The 23723-nt window shown below is 35.4% G+C and overlaps 1 protein-coding gene across 6 annotated transcripts in view; it reads right to left on the bottom strand.

Moving 5' to 3' along the window:
- Nucleotides 1-23723, bottom strand: part of COL11A1 (collagen type XI alpha 1 chain) — a 240313-nt gene that overhangs the window by 158420 nt on the left and 58170 nt on the right. For all 6 annotated transcript variants that reach the window (XM_081492915.1, XM_081492916.1, XM_081492919.1 and 3 more), the window contains 3 exons: nucleotides 21795-21962; nucleotides 17843-18056; nucleotides 14098-14260 (listed from right to left, as the gene is read on the bottom strand). In XM_081492915.1, the coding sequence (XP_081349041.1) occupies nucleotides 14098-14260; nucleotides 17843-18056; nucleotides 21795-21962 (545 nt within the window). The remainder of the gene's footprint in view (nucleotides 1-14097; nucleotides 14261-17842; nucleotides 18057-21794; nucleotides 21963-23723) is intronic.

Below are 23723 nucleotides of genomic sequence, written 5' to 3'. Positions count from 1 at the left end.
ATAGGTGCTGGAAAGAATATGAATCAGCTAGGAGAGAGATTTAAAAGCTTGTTGTTGTTGTTGTTGTTCAGTTGCTGTCATGTCCAGCTCTTGTGACCCCACGGACTAACCCACCAGACTCCTAAGGCAGAGTGCTGTATTATAAAGTATGATCATGAAAGATTTTGCTGATAAGGGGTTGTTGAGACCGAGACAACGGGGAACTAAGAAAGTAAGAAACGCATAGAGATATCTAAGGGAAAGCCTTTCGGGCAAGAGAACGAGTAGATGTTTAGACCCTAAGGCTGGAACATGATTCATGTGTTCAGAAGTTAAGCCCTATGGATCGGAGGGAGCAAGGAGCCATTGATGAAGTCAGAGAAAAGGGGTAAAAGGTGTGAATGAATCACTTAGGAGCCTACAGAACTTCAACATACTCTAAATGATATGAAAAGCCACTGAACAATTATAAACAAGGAAGTGACATTCTTTGCTGACTCATTCTTTCAGCCAGGTGCTATTTGACAGTAATATACCTACTAGTTTAGGCTTGATGCTTAGAGAACAGACTAACAGAAAGGCAGAGAGAAAAAGAAATCAATCAAAAGGCTTCTGCATTTTTATTTTCCATACTGTATGTAAGTAATGTAGACCTTTTTCTTGAGGTACTGGAATTTAATTTCTAATATATCTTAGGTAGAAACGAGAGGGAAAAATTGGAATAAGAACTTAGGCCTTAGCTTCTTTGGTGATTTTAGTTTCTCATACAGTAATAATTGTGATGCTATTTGTCAACTGGATATAAATATAAATATATATGCATATAATTATAAAAATTATAATTTCCTGCAATTATCAAAAAAATAGATAACTCTAATTGTTATAATAATAAATAATATTTCACTGGCACTTACTGTATATCTACCAGTCTTCTAAAACTTTATATAGTCATATTGTAATGAACTAGGTCATGCCTTTAAAATCTAGTTCCTAAAAAAACAAAAAATAATTTGAATAATTTATCACATTGTTATTCTACTTCTTTGAGCTAATAATAATTTCACACTAACTGTTCAGTTCAGTTCAGTCGCTCAGTTGCATCCAACTCTTTGTGACCCCATGGACTGTAGCATGCCAGACTTCCCTGTCCATCACCAATTCCCAGAGCTCATGTCCATTGAGTCGGTGATGCCATCATTGAGCTAATAATAATTATTATTAGTCAGTGAGCTAATAATAATTTTGCACTAACTGTAGTTTTACTATAAAGCTCAGGAAGTATGTAGAAAGATGGTGAGATAAGATTATTTGGTTCAGGGTAATTCTATCGCCTTTTAAAATTTCATTAAAAACCCAGAGTTCATAAATCATAAAATAAGAGAATTAAAGGCTTTTGAATTTAGCTAAAATTCCAAGCATTTCATGTTTTAAGGAAACATTGACTATTTGCTACCCTGTGGGCTTCCCAGGTGGTGTTAGTGGTAAAGAACATGCCTGCCAAAGCAGGAGACATAAGAGAATTGAATTTGATCCCTGGATCAAGAAGATCCTCCAGAGAAGGGCATGGCAACCCATTCCAGTGTTCTTGCCTGAAGAATACCATGAACAGAGGAACAGGCTACTGTCCATGGGGTCTCAAAGAGTCAGATATGACTGAAACAACTTAGCCCACACAGGCACGTCGTGTGTCACGTGTGCTCATTCAACTCTTTACACAGATTGTAGCCCTCCAGGCTCCTCTGTCCATGGGATTATCACAGCAAGCATACTGGAGTGGGTTGCCATTTCCTCCTCCTATGGCTCCTGGCTTTGCTGGTGGATTCTTTATCCACTGAGCCATCAGAGAAGTCCCATTTGCTGCCTTATGTAAAGCCTAAAGTATTAAGTTTCTCTCTCCCTTAACCCCACTTACCCAATCATTCCTAAGATCTGTCAATTGTACCCTATATTAGTATCCTGAAACAAGACTTTTCTCTCCATTTCTTCTGTGATGACCTTGTTTCTAAGTAATCTTTTATTTGAACTAAATATTTCAACATATCAGTTTTTGTTTTGTTTTTTTCTAACCAGGTTCTTCTGATTCTAGACTAACTCCTTCACTGACAAAAAAGGAATTTGTAAAAAAACAATCTCAATATTTAATTTCTCTACTTAAAGAAACTTCTCATGGCCTATGGTTTAAAGTTTCACTGTCTCAGGGTGGTATAAAATGCACTCCATAAACAGGCCCTAAAACATCTCATTAAGTCATCCCCTAAATATCCCCCAAAGCAAACTGGATTCTCAGATCCGCTGAGCTCATTCCAAACTTTCATATTTTGCACATGTACCCTCATCTTTAAATATCCTTTTATTTTTTCATTATTTTTCAAACCTTATTTTCTCCCTTGAACATTTCTATAATCTTTATTAGAAACAGAATTTCTATCTTATTACAACTATTTATTTGTATCTCTATATAGGTTATTTAAGCATAATGTTGTTATATAATATTTATTCTACTTCAACAGAGAATAGTCAACTACTTAATATACACCTGACTTTCAAAGGACATGTACTGTCCTATACCTCTCTTAGCTCCTTCTCCACCCAGTCAGTCAGTTCAGTTCAGTCACGCAGTCATGTCCGACTCTTTGTGATCCCATGGGCTACAACATGCCAGGCTCCCCTGTCCATAAACAACTTCCGAAGCTTGCTCAAACTTAATATGCATCAAGTTGGTGATACCATCCAACCATCTCATCCTCTGTCGGCCCTTTCTCCTCCTGCCTTCAATCATTCCCAGCATCAGGGTCTTTTAAAATGAGTCAGCTCTTCACATCAGGTGGCCAAAGTATTGGAGTTTCAGCTTCAACATCAGTCCTTCCAATGAACACCCAGGACTGATTTCCTTTAGGATGGACTGGTTGGGTCTCTTTGCAGTCCAAGGGACTCTCAAGAGTCTTCTCCAACATCACGGTTCAAAAGCATCAGTTCTTCAGCGCTCAGCTTTCTTTATATTCAAACTCTCACATCCATACATGACTACTGGAAAAACCATAGCCTTGACTAGATGGACCTTTGTTAGTAAAGTAATGTCTCTGCTTTTTAATATGCTATCTAGGTTAGTCATAGCTTTTCTTCCAAGGAACAAGCATCTTTTAATTTCATGGCTGCAGTCACAATCTGCAGTGATTTTGGAGCCCAAGAAAATAAAAGTTGGTCACTGTTTCCACTGTTTCCCCATCTATTTCTCATGAAGTGATGGGGCCAGATGCCATGATCCTAGTTTTCTGAATGCTGACCTTTAAGCCAACATTTTCACTCTCCTCTTTCACTTTCATCAAGAGGCTCTTCAGGTCCTCTTCACTTTCTACCATCTGCATATCTGAGGTTACTGATAGTTCCCCTGGCAGTCATGATTCCAGCTTGTGCTTCATCTAGCCTGGCATTTCCCATGATGTGCTCGGCATATAAGTTAAATAAGCAGAGTGACAATATACAGCCTTGACATACTCCTTTCCCAATTTGGAATCAACCCATTGTTCCATGTTCAGTTCTAAGTGTTGTTTCTTGACCTGCATACAGATCCTCAGGAGGCAGGTAAAGTGGTCTGGTATTTCCATCTCCTTACGAATTTTCCAGTTTGTTGTGATCCACAATGTCAAAGGCTTTGGGCTAGTCAATAAAGTAGAAGTAGATGTTTTTCTTGAACTCTCTCGCATTTTCAATGATCCAACAGATGTTGGCAATTTGATCTCTGGTTCCTCTACCTTTTCTAAAACCAGCTTGAACATATGGAAGTTCTTGGTTCACATACTGTTGAAGCTGGGCTTGGAGAACTGTGAGCATTACTTTGCTAGCATGTGAGATGAGTGCAACTGTCCATACTTTGAACATTCTTTGCCTTTGCCTTTCTTTGGGATTGGAATGAAAACTGACCTTTTCCAGTCCTCTGGCCACTGATGAGTTTTCCAAATTTGCTGGCATCTTGAGTGAAGTACTTTAAGAGTATAATCTTTTAGGACTTGAAATAGCTCAGCTGGAATTCCATCACCTCCACTAGCTTTGCTTGTAGTGATGCTTCCTAAGGCCCACTTGACTTTGCATTCCAGGATGTCTGCCTCTAGGTGAGTGATCACACCCTCATGGTTATCTGGGTCATGAAGATCTTTTTTGTAGAGTTCGTCTTTGTATTCTTGCCACCTTTTCTTTATATCTTCTGCTTCTGTTAGGTCCATACTGCTTCTGTCCTTTATTGGGCCCATCTTTGCATGAAATATTCCCTTGGAATCTCTAATTTTCTTGAAGAAATCTTTAGTTTTCCCCATTCTATTGTTTTCCTCTATTTCTTTGCATTGACCACTGAGGAAAGCTTCCCCACCTCTCCTTGCTATTCTTTGGAACTCTGCATTCAGATGGATATATCTTTCCTTTTCTCTTTTGCCTTTAGCTTCTCTTCTTTTCTCAGCTATTTGAAAGGCTTCCTCAGACAACCATTTTGACTTTTTGCATTTCTTTTTCTTGGAGATGGTCTTAATCACTGCCTGCTGTGCAATGTCATGAACCTCTGTCCATAGTTCTTCAAGCACTTTGTGTATCAGATCTAACCCCTTGAATCTATTTGTCACTTCTACTGTATAATCATAAGAGATTTGATTTAGATCATACCTGAATGGTCTAGTGGTTTTCCCTACTTTCTTCAATTCAAGTCTGAATTTGGCAATAAGGAGTTCATGATCTGAGCCACAATCAGCTCCCAGTCTTGTTTTTGCTGACTGTATAGAGTTTTTCCATCTTCGGCAGCAAAGAATATAATCAATCTGATTTCGTCATTGACCATCTGGTGATGTCCATATGTTGAGTTGTCTCTTGTGTTGTTGGAAGAGGGTGTTTGCTATGACCAGTGTGTTCTCTTGGCAAAACTTTGTTAACTTTTGCCCTGCTTCTTTTTGTACTCCAAGGCCAAATTTGCCTGTTTCTCCAGGTATCTCTTGACTTCCTACTTTTTTTTTTGTCCTTCCAGACAAGTAGTTCTAACAAAGCCTTAACCACTAGCAGGCATAGCGTTCGTTCATATATTTACTAGTCTTCATTGGATATAAACACTGTGCAGAGTTTGTGTTTGATGCCACTGATTCAATATCTAAGTTAAGTGGATATAAATTTTACTCTCAATAAACTTATAGTCTAATGAGAAAGAAATGCATTATTAGATAATTACAAAACAACATAGCAATAGACAGTGACAATAAGAATACAATAAAAGATGGATTTTTTTTTTTTGAGAAGTTAATAAAATGCCACAAAGTAATGATAAGCCTTAAAGGGAAAAAAAAAGAAAAGAAAACAAGAAATCAGAGATAAAACTTACAAAAGGGACAAAACAAAATGTGTGATACTTTATTGTAAACAGTTGGCAGCAGATAATCTTGTGATGCATTAACAAGGAATTGCTCATATTGGAGGAACAAACAATATCCTGAACAAGTATTATTTTGGATCTTCTATGGAGTTCTGAAATCTGAATTAACCTCAAATGCTATACAGAGTGGATAGAAAAACAAGGCCCAATTATATATTGCTTACTAGAAACCTACTTTCCATATAGACAAATATAGATTAAAAGTATAGGAATGGAAAAGATAGACTATATTAGCACTAATCAAAAGAAAGCAAGAGTAAGTATATTAATTTCAGACACAGGAGACTTCAGAACAAAGTTATCAGAGATAGAGAGAGATACTCTATACTGATAAAGGAGTCAATGGTCCAAAAAGAAACAATAGCTCTTGATGTGTATGTGTCTAACACAGAACATCAAGCTGCACAAGACAAAAGGTGATATAACTGCAAGAAGAAATGGAGTAATCTATTATAATAACATAGTCCATAGTTTCTACCAGAAATTGAGAGATCTAGCTGCACAAAATTAGTAAGGACATATTGAACACAACAGCGTTATCAATCAAGTAGATATAATTGACTTCTATACACTATCTTATCAAACAACAGCAGATTATACATTCTTCTTGCATGGAATATTCACAAAAACAGACCACCTTCTGAGGCATAAAACACACCTAAACAACTTAGAAGAATAGAATTATAGAATTATACAATATCAGCCCTTAGAATAGAGTTAAATTAAACTAGACATCAATAACAGAAAGATTTCTGTAAAGTTTTTTTAAAAATGGAGAATAAACTACACATTTCCAAATACAATGAGTCAATGGTGCTATCTTGAAGAAAATTTTAAAATATTTTTGAACTAAATAAAACACAACTCATCAAAATATGTAGGATGCAGCAAAAGCAGTTCTCATAGAGAAATTTTTAACATTGAATGCAAATACTAGAAAAGGAGAAAAATATAAAATCATATCATCTAAGATTCCACCTTGGAAAACTAGAAGCAGAAGAGCAATTTAATTACAAAGCAAGTAAAAGAAAAAAATAATAAAAATGAGAGTCAAAACCAGTGAAATTGAAAACAATAACAAAATATGAACAAGATATAAATGAGAAAAGTTACAAAATGTTGATGATATATCAAAGTACTAAATAACTGAGAAATATTCCATTTTCACACATAGAAAGACTCATTATTGCCAGGATGTAAGGTGGTCTGAACTTGATCTACAGATTCAACTTTCCCAGTTAAAAATCCCAGGAAATTACTTTGTGAATATTGTCAAACTGATTTTAAAATGTATAATAAGAGGCAAAAGGCCCAGAATAGCCAACTCAATATTAAGTGAGTAAAACAAAGTTGGGAAACTGACACCCAGACTTCAAGACTTACTATGAAGCTACAGTAATCAAGACAATGTGATTTTTGTGATAGAAAAGACAAATAGATCAATGAAACAGTATAGAGAGCCCTGAAGTAAATCCACGTAAGTATAGTCAAGTGATCTTTGACAAAGGAGCAAACAAAGGCAATACAATGGAGTAAAGACAGTATTTTCAACAAATTGTACTAGAACAAGAAATCCACATGCAAAAATGTGAATCTAAACACAAACTTTACACCCTTTATAATAATTAACTCAAAATATATCATTATCTAAATGCAAAACTATGAAACTCCTAGAAGAGAACATTAAGAAAGGTGAGATGACAACTGGGTAGGGCAATGGCTTTTTAGCTACGACATCAAAAGCATGATGTATGAAAAAAAAATGATAAGCTGGACTTCATTAAAATTAAAAACTTTCATTCCACAAAATACAATGTCAAGGAAATGAGAAGACAAGCCAAACCAGGAGAAAGTATCTGCAAAAGACATATCTAATAAAGAATTATTCTCCAAAAAACATTTGAAACAAAAAATAACCTGATTAAAAAATGAGCAAAAGACCTTAACAGATACCTCACCAAAGAAGATAAAGAGCTGGCAAGTAAGCATATATGAAAAGATGCTCAACATGTCATCAGGGAAATACATATTAAAATGAGATACTACTACACACCTATTAAAATGGATAACAGCCAAATAGTGCCAAAACTGTGAAGGAAGAATTTTCATTCATTGCGATGATAATGCAAGATAGCACAGTCCTTTTGGAAAACAGTTTATTGGTTTCTTATACTCATACCATATGATCCATTTACATTCCTTGGTATTTACTCTAAGAGGCTGAAGACTTATCAACATCTTAGGTTAATATGATATCATTGTATTATCATATCAACATGAAAACCTGAACCTGGTTTTCTATACAGATTTATTCATAGTTATAAAAACTAGGAACCAATCATTAGGTCTTTCAGTAGATGAATGGATAAATAAACTGTGATACATCCAAACAATGGAATATTACTCAGTACTTAAATGACATAAGCTATCAAACCATGAAGGACATGGAGGAAATGCAAATGTATAATACTAAGTGAAGGAAGTCAACCTGGAAAAACTAAAAACTATATTCCGACTGTATGAAATTCTGGAAAAAGCAAAACTAAGAAACTAGTGAAAACTTAGTGGTTGCCAGAGTTTAGGGGAAAGGCAGTGATTAATAGGTGAAACACAGAGAAATTTTAGTGCATGAAATACTTCATGAGATACTATTTATACATGTATTGTACACCTTTTTAAGTGAACAATGACAAGAAATAGAGAAAAATAGTAGAAAAAATGGAACAGACTACAGATCTCTTCGAGAAAATTAGAGATACCTATCTTTGATTTCATGGAAAGATAGGTACAATAAAGGACAGAAACAACATGGAACTAACAGAAGCAGAAGAAATTAAGAAGAGGTGGCAGGAATACACAGAACTATACAAAACAAACAAACAAAAAATGCTTAATGATCTGGATAACCAAGAGGGTGTGATCACTCACATAGAGCCAGACATCCTGGAATGTGAAGTCAAGTGGGACTTAGGAAGAAGTACTTTGAACAAAACTAGTGGTGGTGATGGAATTCTAGCTGAGCTATTTCAAATCCTAAAAAATGATGCTGTGAAAGTGCTGCACTCAATACGCCAGCAAATTTGGAAAGCTCAGCAGTGGCCACAGGACTGGGAAAGATCAGTTTTCATTCCAATCCCAAAGAAAGGCAATGCCAAAGAATGTTCAAACGACCATACAATTGTGCTCATTTCACATGCTCTCAAGGTAATGCTCAAAATCCTTCCAGCTAGGCTTCAACAGTACATGAACCAAGAACTTACATGTGTACAAGTTAGCTTTAGAAAAGACAAAGGAATTAGAGATCAAATTGCGAACATCTGCTGGATCATAGAAAAAGCAAGGGAATTCCAAAAAAGATCTGCTTCTGCTTCATTGACTATGTTAAAGCTTTTAACTGTGTGGATCACAACAAACTGTGGGATATTCTTAAAGAGATGGGAATACCAGATAACCTTACCTGCCTCCTGTGAAACCTGTATGCAGGCCAACAAGCAACAGTTAGAACTGGACAGGGAACAATGCACTGGTTCCAAATTGGGTAACGACTATGTTGAGGCTGCATATTGTCACTCTGCTTATTTAACTTATATGCAGAGTACATCATGCAAAATGCTGGATGACTTACAAATTGGAATCAAGAATGCAGGGAGAAATATCAATAACCTCAGATATGCAGATGACACCACCCATATGGCAGAAAGCAAAGATAAACTAAAGAGCCTCTGGATGAGGGTAAGAGAGGAGAGTGAAAAAGTTGACTTAAAACTCAACATTCAATGAAGTAAGGTCACGGCATCCAGTCCCATCACTTCATGGCAAATAGATGGGGAAAAGGTGGAAACAGTGACAGATTTTATTTTCTTGAGCTCAAAATCACTGGGGATGGTGACTATAGCCATGAAATTAAAAGAGGCTTGCTCCTTGGAAGAATGGCTATCACAAACCTAGACAGCATATTAAAAAAGCAGAGATATCACTTTGCCAACAAGGGTCCGTGTAGTTAAAGCTATGGTTTTTCTAGTAATCGTGTATGGATGTGAGTGTTGGACCATAAAGAAGACTGAGAGCCATAAAGAAGACTGAGAGTTGATACTTTTGAATTGTGGTGTTGGAGAAGACTCGTGAGAGTCCCTTGGACAGCAAGGAGATCAAACCAGTCAATTCTAAAGGAAATCAACCCTGTATATTCACTGGAAGGACTGAAGCTGAAACTCCAATATTTTGGCCACCTGATGCAAAGTGCTGATTCATTGGAAAGGACCCTGATATTGGGAAAGATTGAGGGCAGAAAGATTGAGGGCAACAAAGGATGAGATTGTTGGAATATCATCTACTCAAAGACATGAGTTTCAGCGAACTATGATAGTGAAGGACAGGGAAGCCTGCTGTGCTGCAGTTCATGGGGTCACAAAGAGTCAGACACAACTTAGTGACTGAACAATAACAAAACATGCACCTACCAAATAACCCAAGCATTCAACTTCCAGGTACTTAACTAAGACAAATAAAAATAAATTCCCACACAAAATGGGCATGATTGTTCACAAGAGCTTTGTATGCAGTAGCCAAAGTATAGAAACAATCCAAATGCTTTCTAGGAGAATAGATGGATTAAGAAACTGTGTTTTATTCACACATTAGTTATTCACACATTAGAAAACTGCTCAGAAAAAAAAGCAAAATAAAGATACATAAGAAAACATGGATAAGACTCAAAAACAGTATGCTGAATAACAAATAGCCAAATTAAAGAGAATGTATACAGTACAATTCCATTTATAAAAATTCCGTAACATATAAGTTGTGGTGATAAAACATAAACTAGAGATTACCTGGGGTTTAGGATGGAGAAATGATGGATCATAAAAATACAGGAGGAAAATTTATCTGGGTGTGATGACAGTAATTTCAGAGGTATATATATATATATGTGTGTGTGTGTGTGTGTGTGTGTGTGTGTGTGTGTGTGCGCGTGTATGTGTGTGCTGTCACATCCAACTCTTTGCCACCCTCTGAAATGTAGCCCACCAGAGACTGCTCTGCCCGTGGGATTATCCAGGCAAGAACGTTGCAGTGGTTTGCCATTTCCTCCTCCAGGGGATCTTCCTGACCCAAGTATTAAACCCACATCTCTGATATCTGCATTGGCAGGTGGATTCTTTACCACTGAGCCACCTGGGAATCCTGATATATGTGTACACATATATGTATATGTCACAACTGATTAAATAGTATGCTTTTGACATTTTTATATTATTGAACTTCAATTATACCTTAATAAATAGGAAGAAAAGTCTCAAAGACTCTGACAAAAATGAGTCTAGACTAGGAAAGGTGGATAAATGTGAAAGTTGTTTCCATCTTATCATGCTGTTCTGTAGGAAAACTATGTCTACTAGCATACAATCTTTTTAAGTATGAACCTTGGAAAACATATGCAGCTTAAAGGGACATGGGGGACTTCCCTGAGGGTCCAATGCAGAGGACACGAGTTCAACCCCAGTCTGGGAGGACTGCACATGTCATGCACAACAGAGCCCATCACCACTACTGAGGTTCTGCTCTAGAGCCCATGAGTCACAACTATTGAGCCCGTGAGCTGCAATTGCTGAAACCCATGAGAAAGTCTCAGAGACCGTGCCTTGCAATAAGAGAAGCCACCACAATGAGAAGCCTGTACACCCCAGTGAAGAGTAGCCCTGGCTCACCACAACTAGAGAAAGGCCAGGAACATCAATAAAGACCCAGTGCAGCCAAAAATAGTTAAATAAGTACATTTAAGAAAAAAAAACCAATATTCTTAGCAAAAAAAAAAGATATACAGAATCACAATCTGTCTTATTCTAGTACTTCAAGCACTTTACATGCATAAATTCAATTTTTTAAAACTACTAAAGAGAGAGACTATATTACTGTTCTCATCCGAAGAGTAAGAAATTAAAACTTACAAAAAGTAATTACACAGAGAAACATGATTGAGCTATATATTAGGATTCAAAATAGGATTTTTCTCATTCCAAAATCAATTCTGCCATGCTAAAAGTATATAATCTGAATTATGGGTCTATATACTCATTTTGGCATTTTGATATAAACTAATTTTGTCATACTTTAAAATTATTTTTTAGTTTTGCTTTTATCTATTTAATGTGAATTCTTAAAACTGCAGATTGCAATTCAAATATTGCATATTAGAATTTTTTCCAGATAAACAGCTGAAGTTACTTCAAAGTTTAGAATATGGTTTATTCATTAGATTGCTAATGTTTAATCAGAGAAAATAATGATAAATTTTGCTTCCAGTACCTCTGTCTTTGGTAGTTTACTAGATGCCTCTTGGCTAGATATATTTGGTTAGTAGTGGTTGAAGACACATGGAAATATTTTAGGGAATCATTTTTATATATTTTAATTGTTGATACTATAATCATCCTATGAAACATAGAGGTGCTTATTACATATTTTTAATATGTAAAATTAGGTTCAATTATTTATTTTGAAAAAAAAAAAAGAAACTTACTGTGATAGTCTGTAACTACACTTTAAAAACTCTAAACTGGATCCCAGTAAGTATGAATATAGTATATGGGAAAGAAGGTGGAATATAGTCTGGTTTTATATGTGTGTTAGGGTAGGGGGAATAAAAAATAAAAATTAAATGACATTCACCTAGAAGTAAGTTCAGGTAAAAATAGAAGTCTCAATGCTATGAAATGGTATGAAAAAGAAATCTAATCAATGTGTATGCGTGTGTGTGTGTGTGTGTGTGTGTGTGTGTGTGTGTTAGTCGCTCAGTGGTTTAGTCACTCAGTGGTGTCTGACTCTTTGTGATCCCCCGGACCGTGGAGTCAACCAGGCTCCTCTGTCCACGGAATCTCCAGGCAAAAATACTGGAGTGGGTGGCCATTCCCTTCTCCAGGCGATCTTCCTGTCTCAGGGATCAATCCTGGGTCTTCTGCACTGCAGGTGAATTCTTTACAGTCTGAGTCACCAGGGAAGCTCAACATATACACATATATCAAATATTATCTTTCAGAAACAGTAAATTTTGAGAACTAATCAATATATATTAATATTATATATTTCCTCTTATATGTTTTAATCATTTATGGCCAAAACAATCTACTCTTAATTTCCATTGTTTAATTTACACAAGCTCTGTGAATATGTGCAGCAATAGATTAAACTAATGTATGAAATGAAACCCTCAACTGATACATTCATTCCATATTACTCATATGTTCTAGGAAAATAAGGTGCTGTGTATTACAAAAATAGATTTAGCTTATGAAACTGATGTTCATAAACAGTTTAATTTTAAAATAGAATTCTGTAAGCCTAAAAATTAAATTATTTATAATATTCATTCATCTAATAAATAAATATTCATTTATCATTTGTGTGCAATCAATGAATGATATTGGAATATCTGAGAACTTTATTATTACATATTGTCTGAATCAGTTTGTCATTAATTTAGTGTGATATAATGTGTTAAAACACTTTGTTTAGAGTCAAAGACCTGGGTATATACTAGTGTAGAAACTCAGAAACAAATAGAATTCCCAATAATCTCAAATGTTGCAAATAATAGTTCTATTTGAAATTATGCCATTGATTATGTAACTAAGCACAGAAATGCAATATTCTACTGGCCCTCTGAATTCCCACTGTGGTTTTGAAAACACACACTATGTGTGTGTACATATCTCTATATACTTATCAGCAGAACGCAGCAAATGTATTTCCGTGTAAACTTTGTCTATTAAACCATAATGTATTATACAGCTTTACTTTGTTACACTTTAAGAGAGCTTCCTGGAGGGCAATTTGTGACATACTTTGTTACACTTTGAAAACTAAGTTATTCAAAAATGGTATAAAAACAATCATCAGAGTAATGATTGAATAGCTCAGGAGTGCACCCTTTCATGGAGTCAAATGTGTTTGTTCCATTAATAATTGACTAAATGAAAATTAACGGAGAAGGCAATGGCACCCCACTCCAGTACTCTTGCCTGGAAAATCCCATGGACGGAGGAGCCTGGTAGGCTACGGTCCATGGGGTCGCTAAGAGTTGGACACGACTGAAGCGACTTAGCAGCAGCAGCAGCAAGTGAAAATTAAAGCAAGAGTTATCAGATACAATGATGGAAGGATTCAAATAAATAATGTGATTATCATAATTGGCCAATTATAATTAGAAAGGAGCTTTTAACCATGACCTTCACATTGAAATTGTGATTTTTAAAAATATAGTTTGTCTTTTGGAGTATCTCTGTTTTACCTTGGAAATACACACACACACACACACACACACACACACAGACACACACACACACAGAAAATATCTGACTTGTACATTTCATTAACTTAATCTCTGAGAGAAGGAAGTGAAGAAAATGTTCTTTTCTCCAAAGAAAACAATGCAAAGTACTAAGAGGAAAGTCATTTGCCTTTCCCAAGAGAATAACATGCCAGTGTTTAAATCAACCAATCTCTATTAAGGTTTCCCAGGTGTTATAGTCACCACAGTCTGCTCATTCTCTTACTGAACAATAGAAAACATCACTGCTATACACACAGGGCAAGAAAGTAGTTCACCCTTTAAAGTTTACAACTTTGCTTTATAGCATATATAGATTGTTGCTGTTATTAACTCGGTTCATGTGAATTAATAATATTCAGCAAAAATAAAGTTTGATTTATTTTACCTCAAAAACTTCTTCATCCAAAATCCTTGTCCCGAAAACCATAATTCCATTGGTGTCAACAATTGCTTTCTCACTTCTGTCAAGTGGTTTTGTAGTTTTCTTCTTACAGTCAACAATCATTGTCACAGTTTTCTTCTCCACACTGATTGCTACACGGTGCCACCTTAAAAAGCCAAATAATTCTTCTGTAAGTTCCAAAGATGTTGTCAAACCATTATTCATGTGAAAGTACAATGTATTTTAAATTATACAAGTGATCTTAAACTATACAAAAATGTAGGCTTATTTATTAATCAATCAGTTAACAAGTGGCTACTTAGTATCCAGAGCAGCGGTAGGTACTCAAAAAGTCACACAGCCTGTAAAATGCACAGCAGGATTGGCTGTCTGGCTGATAAGGAAGTGCCCATCCTCTGCTTCACTGTGTGTTGAAACAATAGCTTGATCTCACCATGTCCTGATGAGGGTATTTGATAGAGATTAGGGGTGGGATATGGGATAAGTAATAGTTTCTATGTACTAAATGCTTTCTTCCAATGTGGAATTTCACTTAAAAGAATTCTACTTGAGAGATCCCCTGAGATAGGCTCTAAAAGGGTATGTCTACTAATTGAATGAATGCTCTTCAAATGCTCCATCTGGAGCAATTGAACGTTTAATTGTAAGACACAATGTGCTTCTCTGTCTTTATTCACATTTATTTCAAGTGCTTTCGTTTTCTTTTCCCACTTTAATTTCAATACAGTTATATTTCACTACTGTGGGTAGGATCCAAGACTGAGACACAATATCCCTCCTTTCCAGAGTTGGCAGGAAGTGGGAACACTGAAAGAAAGCATAGTCAGTGCATGTATGGAGTGAGAGTCTCAATTCACTCTGAAGCTACTGCTCCAGCTAATTCAGGGCAGTGATGACAGGCTTTGCGGTGGAGGCAGGGGGCGGGGTGGGGGGTGGTGGAGGGGTGGAGATGTGGACAGTCCTTTGGAAATACAAATAACCTAATCAAAACTGTAAAATGGTGGGTTTTATTAACAGTATCTTGTGCTAACATAAACAACTAACTGAAGCTCACTTGGATTTTGCAGACCACTCTTTTATTTTTCCAAATGAAAAGTGCTAAATTAATATTCCAGAAGTTTCTAGGACTATATCCATAAAATAAAGTACCCAAAGAGTTTCAGGAGCCTTTCAAAAATCTGTTTCATGTGACTTGGCATGACTACTGATGAGGACCAAGTATATTTCCATATACACTTAATCTTTGGTCTTTCCATAGCAATTTCAACTAGCATAGGCGTCTGCTTGGTTTGAATTGCAGAAAGATTTATATTAGGAGGCACTTAATACTGTGAGAGTAAAATTTACACATGTTTCTGCCAAGAAGCCTGTGTCTTCAATTAAACCCTCTCCACTACTGCGGGCATGTGCTTTTCATTAACATAAAATAAAAATGATTTCTTTCAATTGTTGAAAGTTGATTAGGACTCTAAACTCGAATTTTGTTGAATTAATTTAAGGTCTGATAATCTGTCATAATCATGGTGTCACATATAATGTTCAAAATACTAAATTAACCTTAAATTTTGGTAACATTCTTAATTATCCTTTTTCTGTCATACTACACATTCATATCATCAGGAAATCTGTCAATCCTGTATTCACAGGATATTCAGGGTTCAAATCTCACAATTTTAACCAGGTAACCATGTCTCTCTCCTAGACTCCTAACTGGTCCCTGCTCCCACTCTGATGCAACCAGAGTGGCCACTTTAAAATATGAGTCATATCAAGTTTCTCTCTAGCTGAAAGCTAACCTGATACTCCCAGTAAAAGCTCAAGTCCTTACTTTGCCTAACCCTGCCTCTCTTCTATCTCGTGCCAAATTTCTGCTTTCTGATTCGCAGTACTCCAGCCACACTTCTGCCTCTTTCTTGTTCCTTTCACATATTCACTTGGCCAGGAATGCTCTTCCTCCATAACCCCACATGCTCACTCCCTGGCTTCCAATGTCTTTGCTGAAGGCAACCATGTCGAAGAGGACTGCTCCATCTAAAACAATCTAAAACAGTATACCCTACATTTCTTACTCTGATGTATTTTCATTCATAGAATTATCATCACTTTTCATATTAAGGATAATGATGTAAATTACTTGTGAAAGCCCAGTTTTTTCCTGGGTTTGAGAGGCAGTTTTTCCATGGTTCTGACAATGGTAATCTGAGTGTGAAATTTTTTTTTTCCATCTGAACAGCTATTTCTTTCTTATGTCTATAATCAAATGTTATATTTGTGATAAATCTTTTTAGTAGCCTAAATTCAGAAATAAAATATCAAGTAAATGTAATAAACATTTATTTGTCTTTAGCTGCTCCCTAAATGATTGGGAGCAAAACAATATTAAACAACATTCACAATATAGAATTCAGCATGATTTTCTTAAGAGAGTGGCTGTTACTGGACAATCTGACTACCTGAGTTCAAACCTCACCTTTGCCACTTTCCAAATGCAAGTTATTTAAACTCCCAGTACCTCACTTCCCTTATCTGTAAAATGGGTTTATTAATATTATTTTCTTCAAAGAGTTGTGAAAAATTAAATAAGTTAGCTAGGTATAAGGTGTTCACAACAGTATACAGCACATATTGAGTATTATATAAAACTTCCTATGATTGTCAATATTAATATTATTGGTGCATGCATGCGTGCTAAGTCACTTCAGTTGTGTCCAACTCTTTGCAACCCTGTGAAGTGTAGCCCACCAGCCTCCTCTGTCCATGGAATTCTCCAGGTAAGAATACTGGAGTGGGTTGCCAGCCCTCCTCCAGGGGATCTTTCCAATTCAGGGATCGAACCCAAGTCTCTTATGTCTCCAGCATTGGCAGATGGATTCTTTACCTCTAGCTCCATCTGAGGAAGTCAAATCAGATCATTCTTTTGCTCAAAATGTCTACAGTGACTTCATATTCACTCAGAATAAAATCCAAAGTGTTTACAATCACCTATAATCCAATGTATTACGGGCTTCCCTGGTGGCTCAGTGGTAAAGAATCCTCCTGCCAATGCAGGAGACATGGGTTTCATCCCTGGGTCAGAAAGATCCCCTAAAGAAGGAAATGGTAACCCACTCCAGTGTTCTTGCCTGGGAAATCCCAGGGACAGAGGAGCCTGGTCAGCTACATGGGGTTGCAAAACAGTCAGATAGGACTTAGTGACTAAACAACAACACAAAGTGTTATACCATTTGCCCTCCCGCTGCTTCTCTATCCTCAACGTTTCACTCTGTTTCTGCCACACTGGCATCCTTGATGTTGCTTAGGCCAAATCAGTCACAGCCAGAATCAGAGGCTGTGCATTTGGTTTTCCTTCGTGTGGAATAGTATCCTTTTAATTATCAGCAGTGGCATGCACCCTACCACCTTTGCATGTCACCTTCTTAGTAAGACTATCCCTGACCTCACTCCTTAAAACTGTACTCTCCATCATCATCCCCTAGTCTCTTCATTGCTCTATATCCCCCTGTCACTTATCACCATCTGATAAACTATTCATTAGTAAATTTTTATCATTCAGTGATTGTCTACCCAGATTGTAAACTATGCAAGATTAGATATTTTATTGTTTTGTTCATTTCTGCATCACCACTCCCTAGAAAAACTGCATCACACTTTATAAATATTTGTTGAATGACCAAATGAAAAAACTGCTTTCAACACAGTTAAAACATTGAATTATTGTGTTACTTACTTTCCATCTGCAATGTTAACAGTTCTAAAGAGGGGATAATCTTCTGGGGCAGGTTTTCCAGTGTGATCTTCATACAGGAAAACAGGTGATCTCCCAACCTCAACACCGATTTGCTGAATACCGTGCTCATTATATATAGATAAAAGGAAAGACTGAATTCCTTTTTTGGGTTTTATTGTAAATAATATTGAAAAATCTTCTGGAAAACTTCCCCCTGAAAACAGAATGCCAAAGAGTCAGAAATTCCAAATTATTCCTGGATCACCCTATTATTTTTGAGCTTACAACCTGGTCTTAACCAGTAACCAAAGTTCAAACAGTAATAATGATACTGACTTAAAGACCAGTGGGGAGGGGATTCTATTAATCTTTGTCTGCAATAACTGTTGAACCTGTATTCAAACTTTGCCACCACTCATTTAAAGCACAAAGATTATGTAAAATAGGAAACAAGATTATGGTGCCAATTCAATATCGAACACACAATAAGCACTTTTAGAACACTTAAGATGAAATTCTGGTGTACAATTTGTATTTTCTCCCTTTGTCTAATCTGTGCCATCTACCCTCTCTTCAAAGAGGTATTGTAAGGACACAACATATGATGGTACTCTTTTAGTCATCTCTTCAAAAGCTAAAGATTTTCTGAGAAGTTTTTTCTATCACACATGAAGTTTCACTAATAAAAAGCTTATGTCATTAAAATCAGAACTCTTAGATACTTGGTTAATTTGATTTTAAATTTAGGAGGGTTAATTTTTTTTTCTTTTCCCTCTCATCATCATATCCCAAATATCCAGCATGGGGCCAGATTTACATAAGTTCTTAGTAAACATTTGTTAAATAAATATATAAATTAAATGGTTACCACAATATATCTCAGATATTTAAGCAATGACTATTGTGTATATTTTCACTAAAAACACTGCATATAAATTTGTGGGTTCTATTTTTCAAAAATAGGTTTACATATATATTTTATTTAATCCTTTTACTACAACTCAAAATGTTGTTGAGACTTATAGGACTTCTTTCCCTGAATACCTCAATTTTCAAATATGTCCTGTACTCAAAAAAAATGATGCCAAAATAGTATGAATTGGAGAAAACAGTATTTTTTCATTTTTGCAAAAATTACTTAATAAAGGACATTTACAAAAAGAGGAATTTCAAGAAATAGTATATTCATGTAAGACTTAATAAATTGTAACAAGTTTTAATCATCCCATTTATGTAACACAGCTTTTGAAAACTGTTAACTTCTAACCATAGCAACTAGTAAAATCTTTCAATTATGGAAATATTTCTCAACTTAAAATTAAGCAATAAGATTTTATTGTAATCTTTAAGTTATGACCTTTCAAAAATAAAATCTAAAAAATCATGACTCAATGTCAAATGTCCACAATATAACCTAGACACTTATTTAGATTCCTCCCTATAAGATGCTAATCAAATTTGTTTCAACCAACTAAATCTATCAGAGATAATTCATTACGAAGTAAGTTCAATAACACAAATTCAACTACTTAAGATGTGAAATTTTATCTACATAGTAGTGATCAGTAGATATGATACAGGAAAAATGTGTAATTTTGCAACTTAGTATGTTTTAAAATGTATAAACACAAACTAAGAATAAAGTATCCTCTCTTAAATGATCGCTGTTACAGGAAAAAAAAATATTTTTACCACCATTAATAAGTGTGTATACATAAATCCTAGATGCGTAATAATCACTCTTAGAAGAGTATATCAGATTCAAAAATGATTTCTTACATGGGCTTTTAACGTCAGTAGATATTGCAACCATGAATACATTCAATATTAAAAAAGCACAATAACTATTATTTGGGTTTAATTTTTAACTTGTGGTCAATATATTTCCATGCAGAATATGGAAATAAAATAAATTAAATTAAATATAAATAAAACAAATTAAATAAAATCTCTTTCTGATATAACTTAGTGGTTGGTAGGTAGGGTTTTTAAAATGATGTGTGAAGGTAATTTTGCATAATGGGAAAGCCCACTTTAGTCTAAAAAGAGCCCCCAAACTATCTCTCAGCCTTAAATCATCCATGGGTTCTGTGATTATATTCAAATATTTCACATTTCTAACTTATAATCCATTACTTGGGTTGAAATATTCCTCTTTTCAGGTTGATATGAACATAAAGTTCAATATACATAAAGCTTCTTGTACTGAGTCTGTTCTACAGCAGGTGTTCTAAAGAGGCCAGGAAAAATTTGCAAATTACAGCATCTATTCAGATCACAGTCACAGAGTTCTCAGGTATTTATTTATTTATTTATTATTAATTTTTTTAATTGGAGGCTAATTACTTTACAATATTGTGGTGATTCAAGATCTCAAATTGGGACTTTGGAGGACATATACTTTAACTCAACAAAGCATTACAATGACAATTTGAAAACACTTCCCCCAACCCTAATGTTGAAGTTTCCAATACTACTGCTTACTTCATTCATTAGGAAAGAGGTTGTTACTTTGTATTTTCATAATGAAAGAAAAAGCATTCCAAATAAATTTCCCAAGATTTTTTTACTATTTTAATAAAGAATACTATTCACATATTCACTCCAGATTTTTTAATGGTAGAAGTGTTGGTAACTTTTATTAAATGCTCTTTTGTATTATTTGACAGGAAGCTATATCTTCCAGGAAGGTGACCCTATAATCACTTGCATTCGGAAAGAGATATAGATGTCTCTTCCTATCTGAATTACTCATTAAAATCACATACCTAAGACACAATGTTTTGATAAGAGGGGGAAATGTTGATTATTCTGTTAACTGACATAGAAGGACCTCCTAGAGGTACACGTTGTGCTCTTTTTCCAAGAGTAAACTACAGAAATAATCAAATTAATCAAAATAACTACCACATCAGAGGACAGAAAAACTGATCCTGAGATGATGAGCCAAATATAAAAAATTATAAACTAACTTCTTGAGTATCTCTAAAGCTTTTCCATTAATGTATTTTACTCTCTGCTTCTCTCTTGAAAATTCCCATCCTTTTCCTATTTCAGCACTAGAGTGCAAATAAAGAGAAAAGCAGCTTAATTTTTACTATTTACAACTTTCACATTTGATTTGAAAAATACTTCATGAATTTAATTTTTCATTTTAAGTCAGAAAAAATGTGCATTTTATCTCTATATTTGCAGTTTGTTACTTCTGTCCACCACAAATTTGCATTTTTCAAGACAGGAAATATTTTTGGAAGAATCAATGATTTATCAAAATAAATCTATTTTCAAAAATACTTTAAAATGCACTTTTTTGAAAAATACGCTATTTTGCTTTGTAAATTTTTAGTCCCTTGATCTATAATTTTCCTATCAATAGAAAAGAGTTTTATGTAAAAATAGGGAACTTGAATTCCTTCATGTGAGGACAGTAGAGGATAATATGAAGAATTTAAATGATAAATTGTTTCTGAAAGGATCCTAAAAGACCAAAATGGAATACTTAATAACACAATATTGGCCTTGGCAATTAAACAAACTCTGCATTAAATATTGGCCTTCTGTAATATGGATCAATCAGAATCTCAGTGAAATTCAGTTTACTCTTCTGTTAAATAGGAACAAGACCACTCAACTTAGTGAAACTGTAAGAAAAAACAATCGATATGTATCCAATAGCAAGCAAGTACTCAGAATAAGGTAATTACTTAGAAAATGTGATACTCAGAAATTGTCATTTCATTACTCTGTTTCCATACATTGCCATAACTTCTAGACAATTAATACTATTACTATAAGGTCATTTAGTGCTTTCAAGGACAGAAAAAAAAATCACCAAGTATTTTTCAAACCATTATGAAAAATCCCCCCATAATTGTGCATTATGTAGCATGATATAAAGGAATAATAATAATTATCAAAGCAGCAGTTAGTTGCAGTAATAAAAAGAACATACCTGAAAATAATTGTTTCGTTGGGGCACTAAGTTGTGCTTGCTTTGAAACTCTGTAAGCAGTATCTGAACCTTTTAAATTCTTTCTGTTTGTGCAAAAGCCCGTTGTTTTTGATATTCCCTCTGGAGAATTGTGAAAATCTAGAGCTTTTAGTACATCAACTGGAGCAGCTGAAAAATATGTTAAAAATAGAGAAAAGTAATTGACCAAAAAATCTAATATAAAAATGAATTATTTTTTAAACAGAGGAAATTGTAGTCCCACTTCTCAAATCTGCGTATCACCTGCCATGCTTCCTTAATACTAAGTTGCGGGGCTAAGAAGTGGAGCAGCAGGTAAAATATAAACTGTAACATTCTCAAACACAAAATATCTCAATCAGAAATCAAATTACAGAAAAGCAAAACATACTGAAAAAGCCAGAATTGTACACATTCCATTAATTTCTAATAAACTTACTATATTCAAATATTCATAATTTAAACAGAGGTGATTGTAAAGATTCAAATTCACAATGAATGTTACATGTAAGCACTGTAAAATGTGCAGTTACTAAGCCATATTGAATGCCCAATGATAAGTTAAAAGCTCTTTAAAAGAATAAGTAACAAAATATAATGCCCTTGTTTTGAGTGCTTTGCTATGAAAGTCCCTGGAGATACTAAGGTGTTTTTTTTCTTTTTTTTTTCTTCCTTTTTATCTAGGCACAGGGTGCCTAGAATAGGCAGTTTGTTGGCAGAACCATTTCAGTTCAGTCACTCAGTCATGTCCAACTCTTTGTGACCCCATGAACCGCAGCACGCAAGGCATCCCTGTTCATCACAAACTCCCTGAGTCCACCCAAACCCATGTCCATCGAGTTGGTGATGCCATCCAACCATCTCAACCTCTCTCATCCCCTTCTCCTCATGCCCTCAATCTTTCCCAGCATCAGGGTCTTTTCAAATGAGTCAGCTCTTCACATCAGGCAGCCAAAGTTTTGGAGTTTCAGCTTCAACATCAGTCCTTCCAATGAACACCCAGGACTGATCTCTTTTAGGATGGACTGGTTGGATCTCCATGCAGTCCAAGGGACTCTCAAGAGTCTTCTCCAACACCACAGTTCAAAAGCATCAATTCTTCGGCACTCAGCTTTCTTTATAGTCCAACTCTCACATGCATACATGACCACTGGAAAAACCATAGTCTTGACTAGATGGACATTTATTGGCAAAGTAATGTCTCTGCTTTTTAATATGTTGTCTAGGTTGGTCATAACTTTTCTTCCAAGGAGTAAGCGTCTTTTAATTTCATGGCTGCAGTCACCATCTGCAGTGATTGTGGAGCCCAGAAAAATAGTCAGCCACTGTTCCCCCATCTATCTGCCATGAAGTGATGGGACCGGATGCCATGATCTTAGTTTTCTGAATATTGAGCTTTAAGTCAACTTTTTCACTGTTCTGTTTCACTTTCATCAGGTGGCTCTTTAGTTCTTCTTCACTTTCTGCCATAAATGTGGTGTCATCTGCATCTCTGAGGTTATTGGTATTTCTCCCAGCAATCTTGATTCCAGCTTCTGCTTCATCCAGCCCAGCGTTTCTCATGATGTACTCTGCATATAAGTTAAATAAGCAGGGTGACAATATATAGCCTTGACGTACTCCTTTTCCTATTTGGAACCAATCTGTTGTTCCATGTCCAGTTCTAACTGTTGCTTCCTGACCTGCATACAGGTTTCTCAAGAGGCAGGTCAGGTGGTCTGGTATTCCTATCTCTTTCAGAATTCTCCATAGTTTACTGTGATCCACACAGGCAAAGGCTTTGGCATAGTCAATAAAGCAGAAATAGATGTTTTTCTGGAACTCTCTTGCTTTTTGAATGCTCCATTGGATGTTGGCCATTTGATTTCTGGTTCCTCTGCCTTTTCTAAAACCAGCTTGAACATCTGGAAG

The sequence above is a fragment of the Giraffa tippelskirchi genome, chromosome 5 (assembly GCF_054371585.1).
Source record: "Giraffa tippelskirchi isolate mGirTip1 chromosome 5, T2T-mGirTip1v1.2.pri, whole genome shotgun sequence".
NCBI lineage: Eukaryota > Metazoa > Chordata > Mammalia > Artiodactyla > Giraffidae > Giraffa > Giraffa tippelskirchi.
This window is presented reverse-complemented; position numbering and strand designations above follow the sequence as displayed.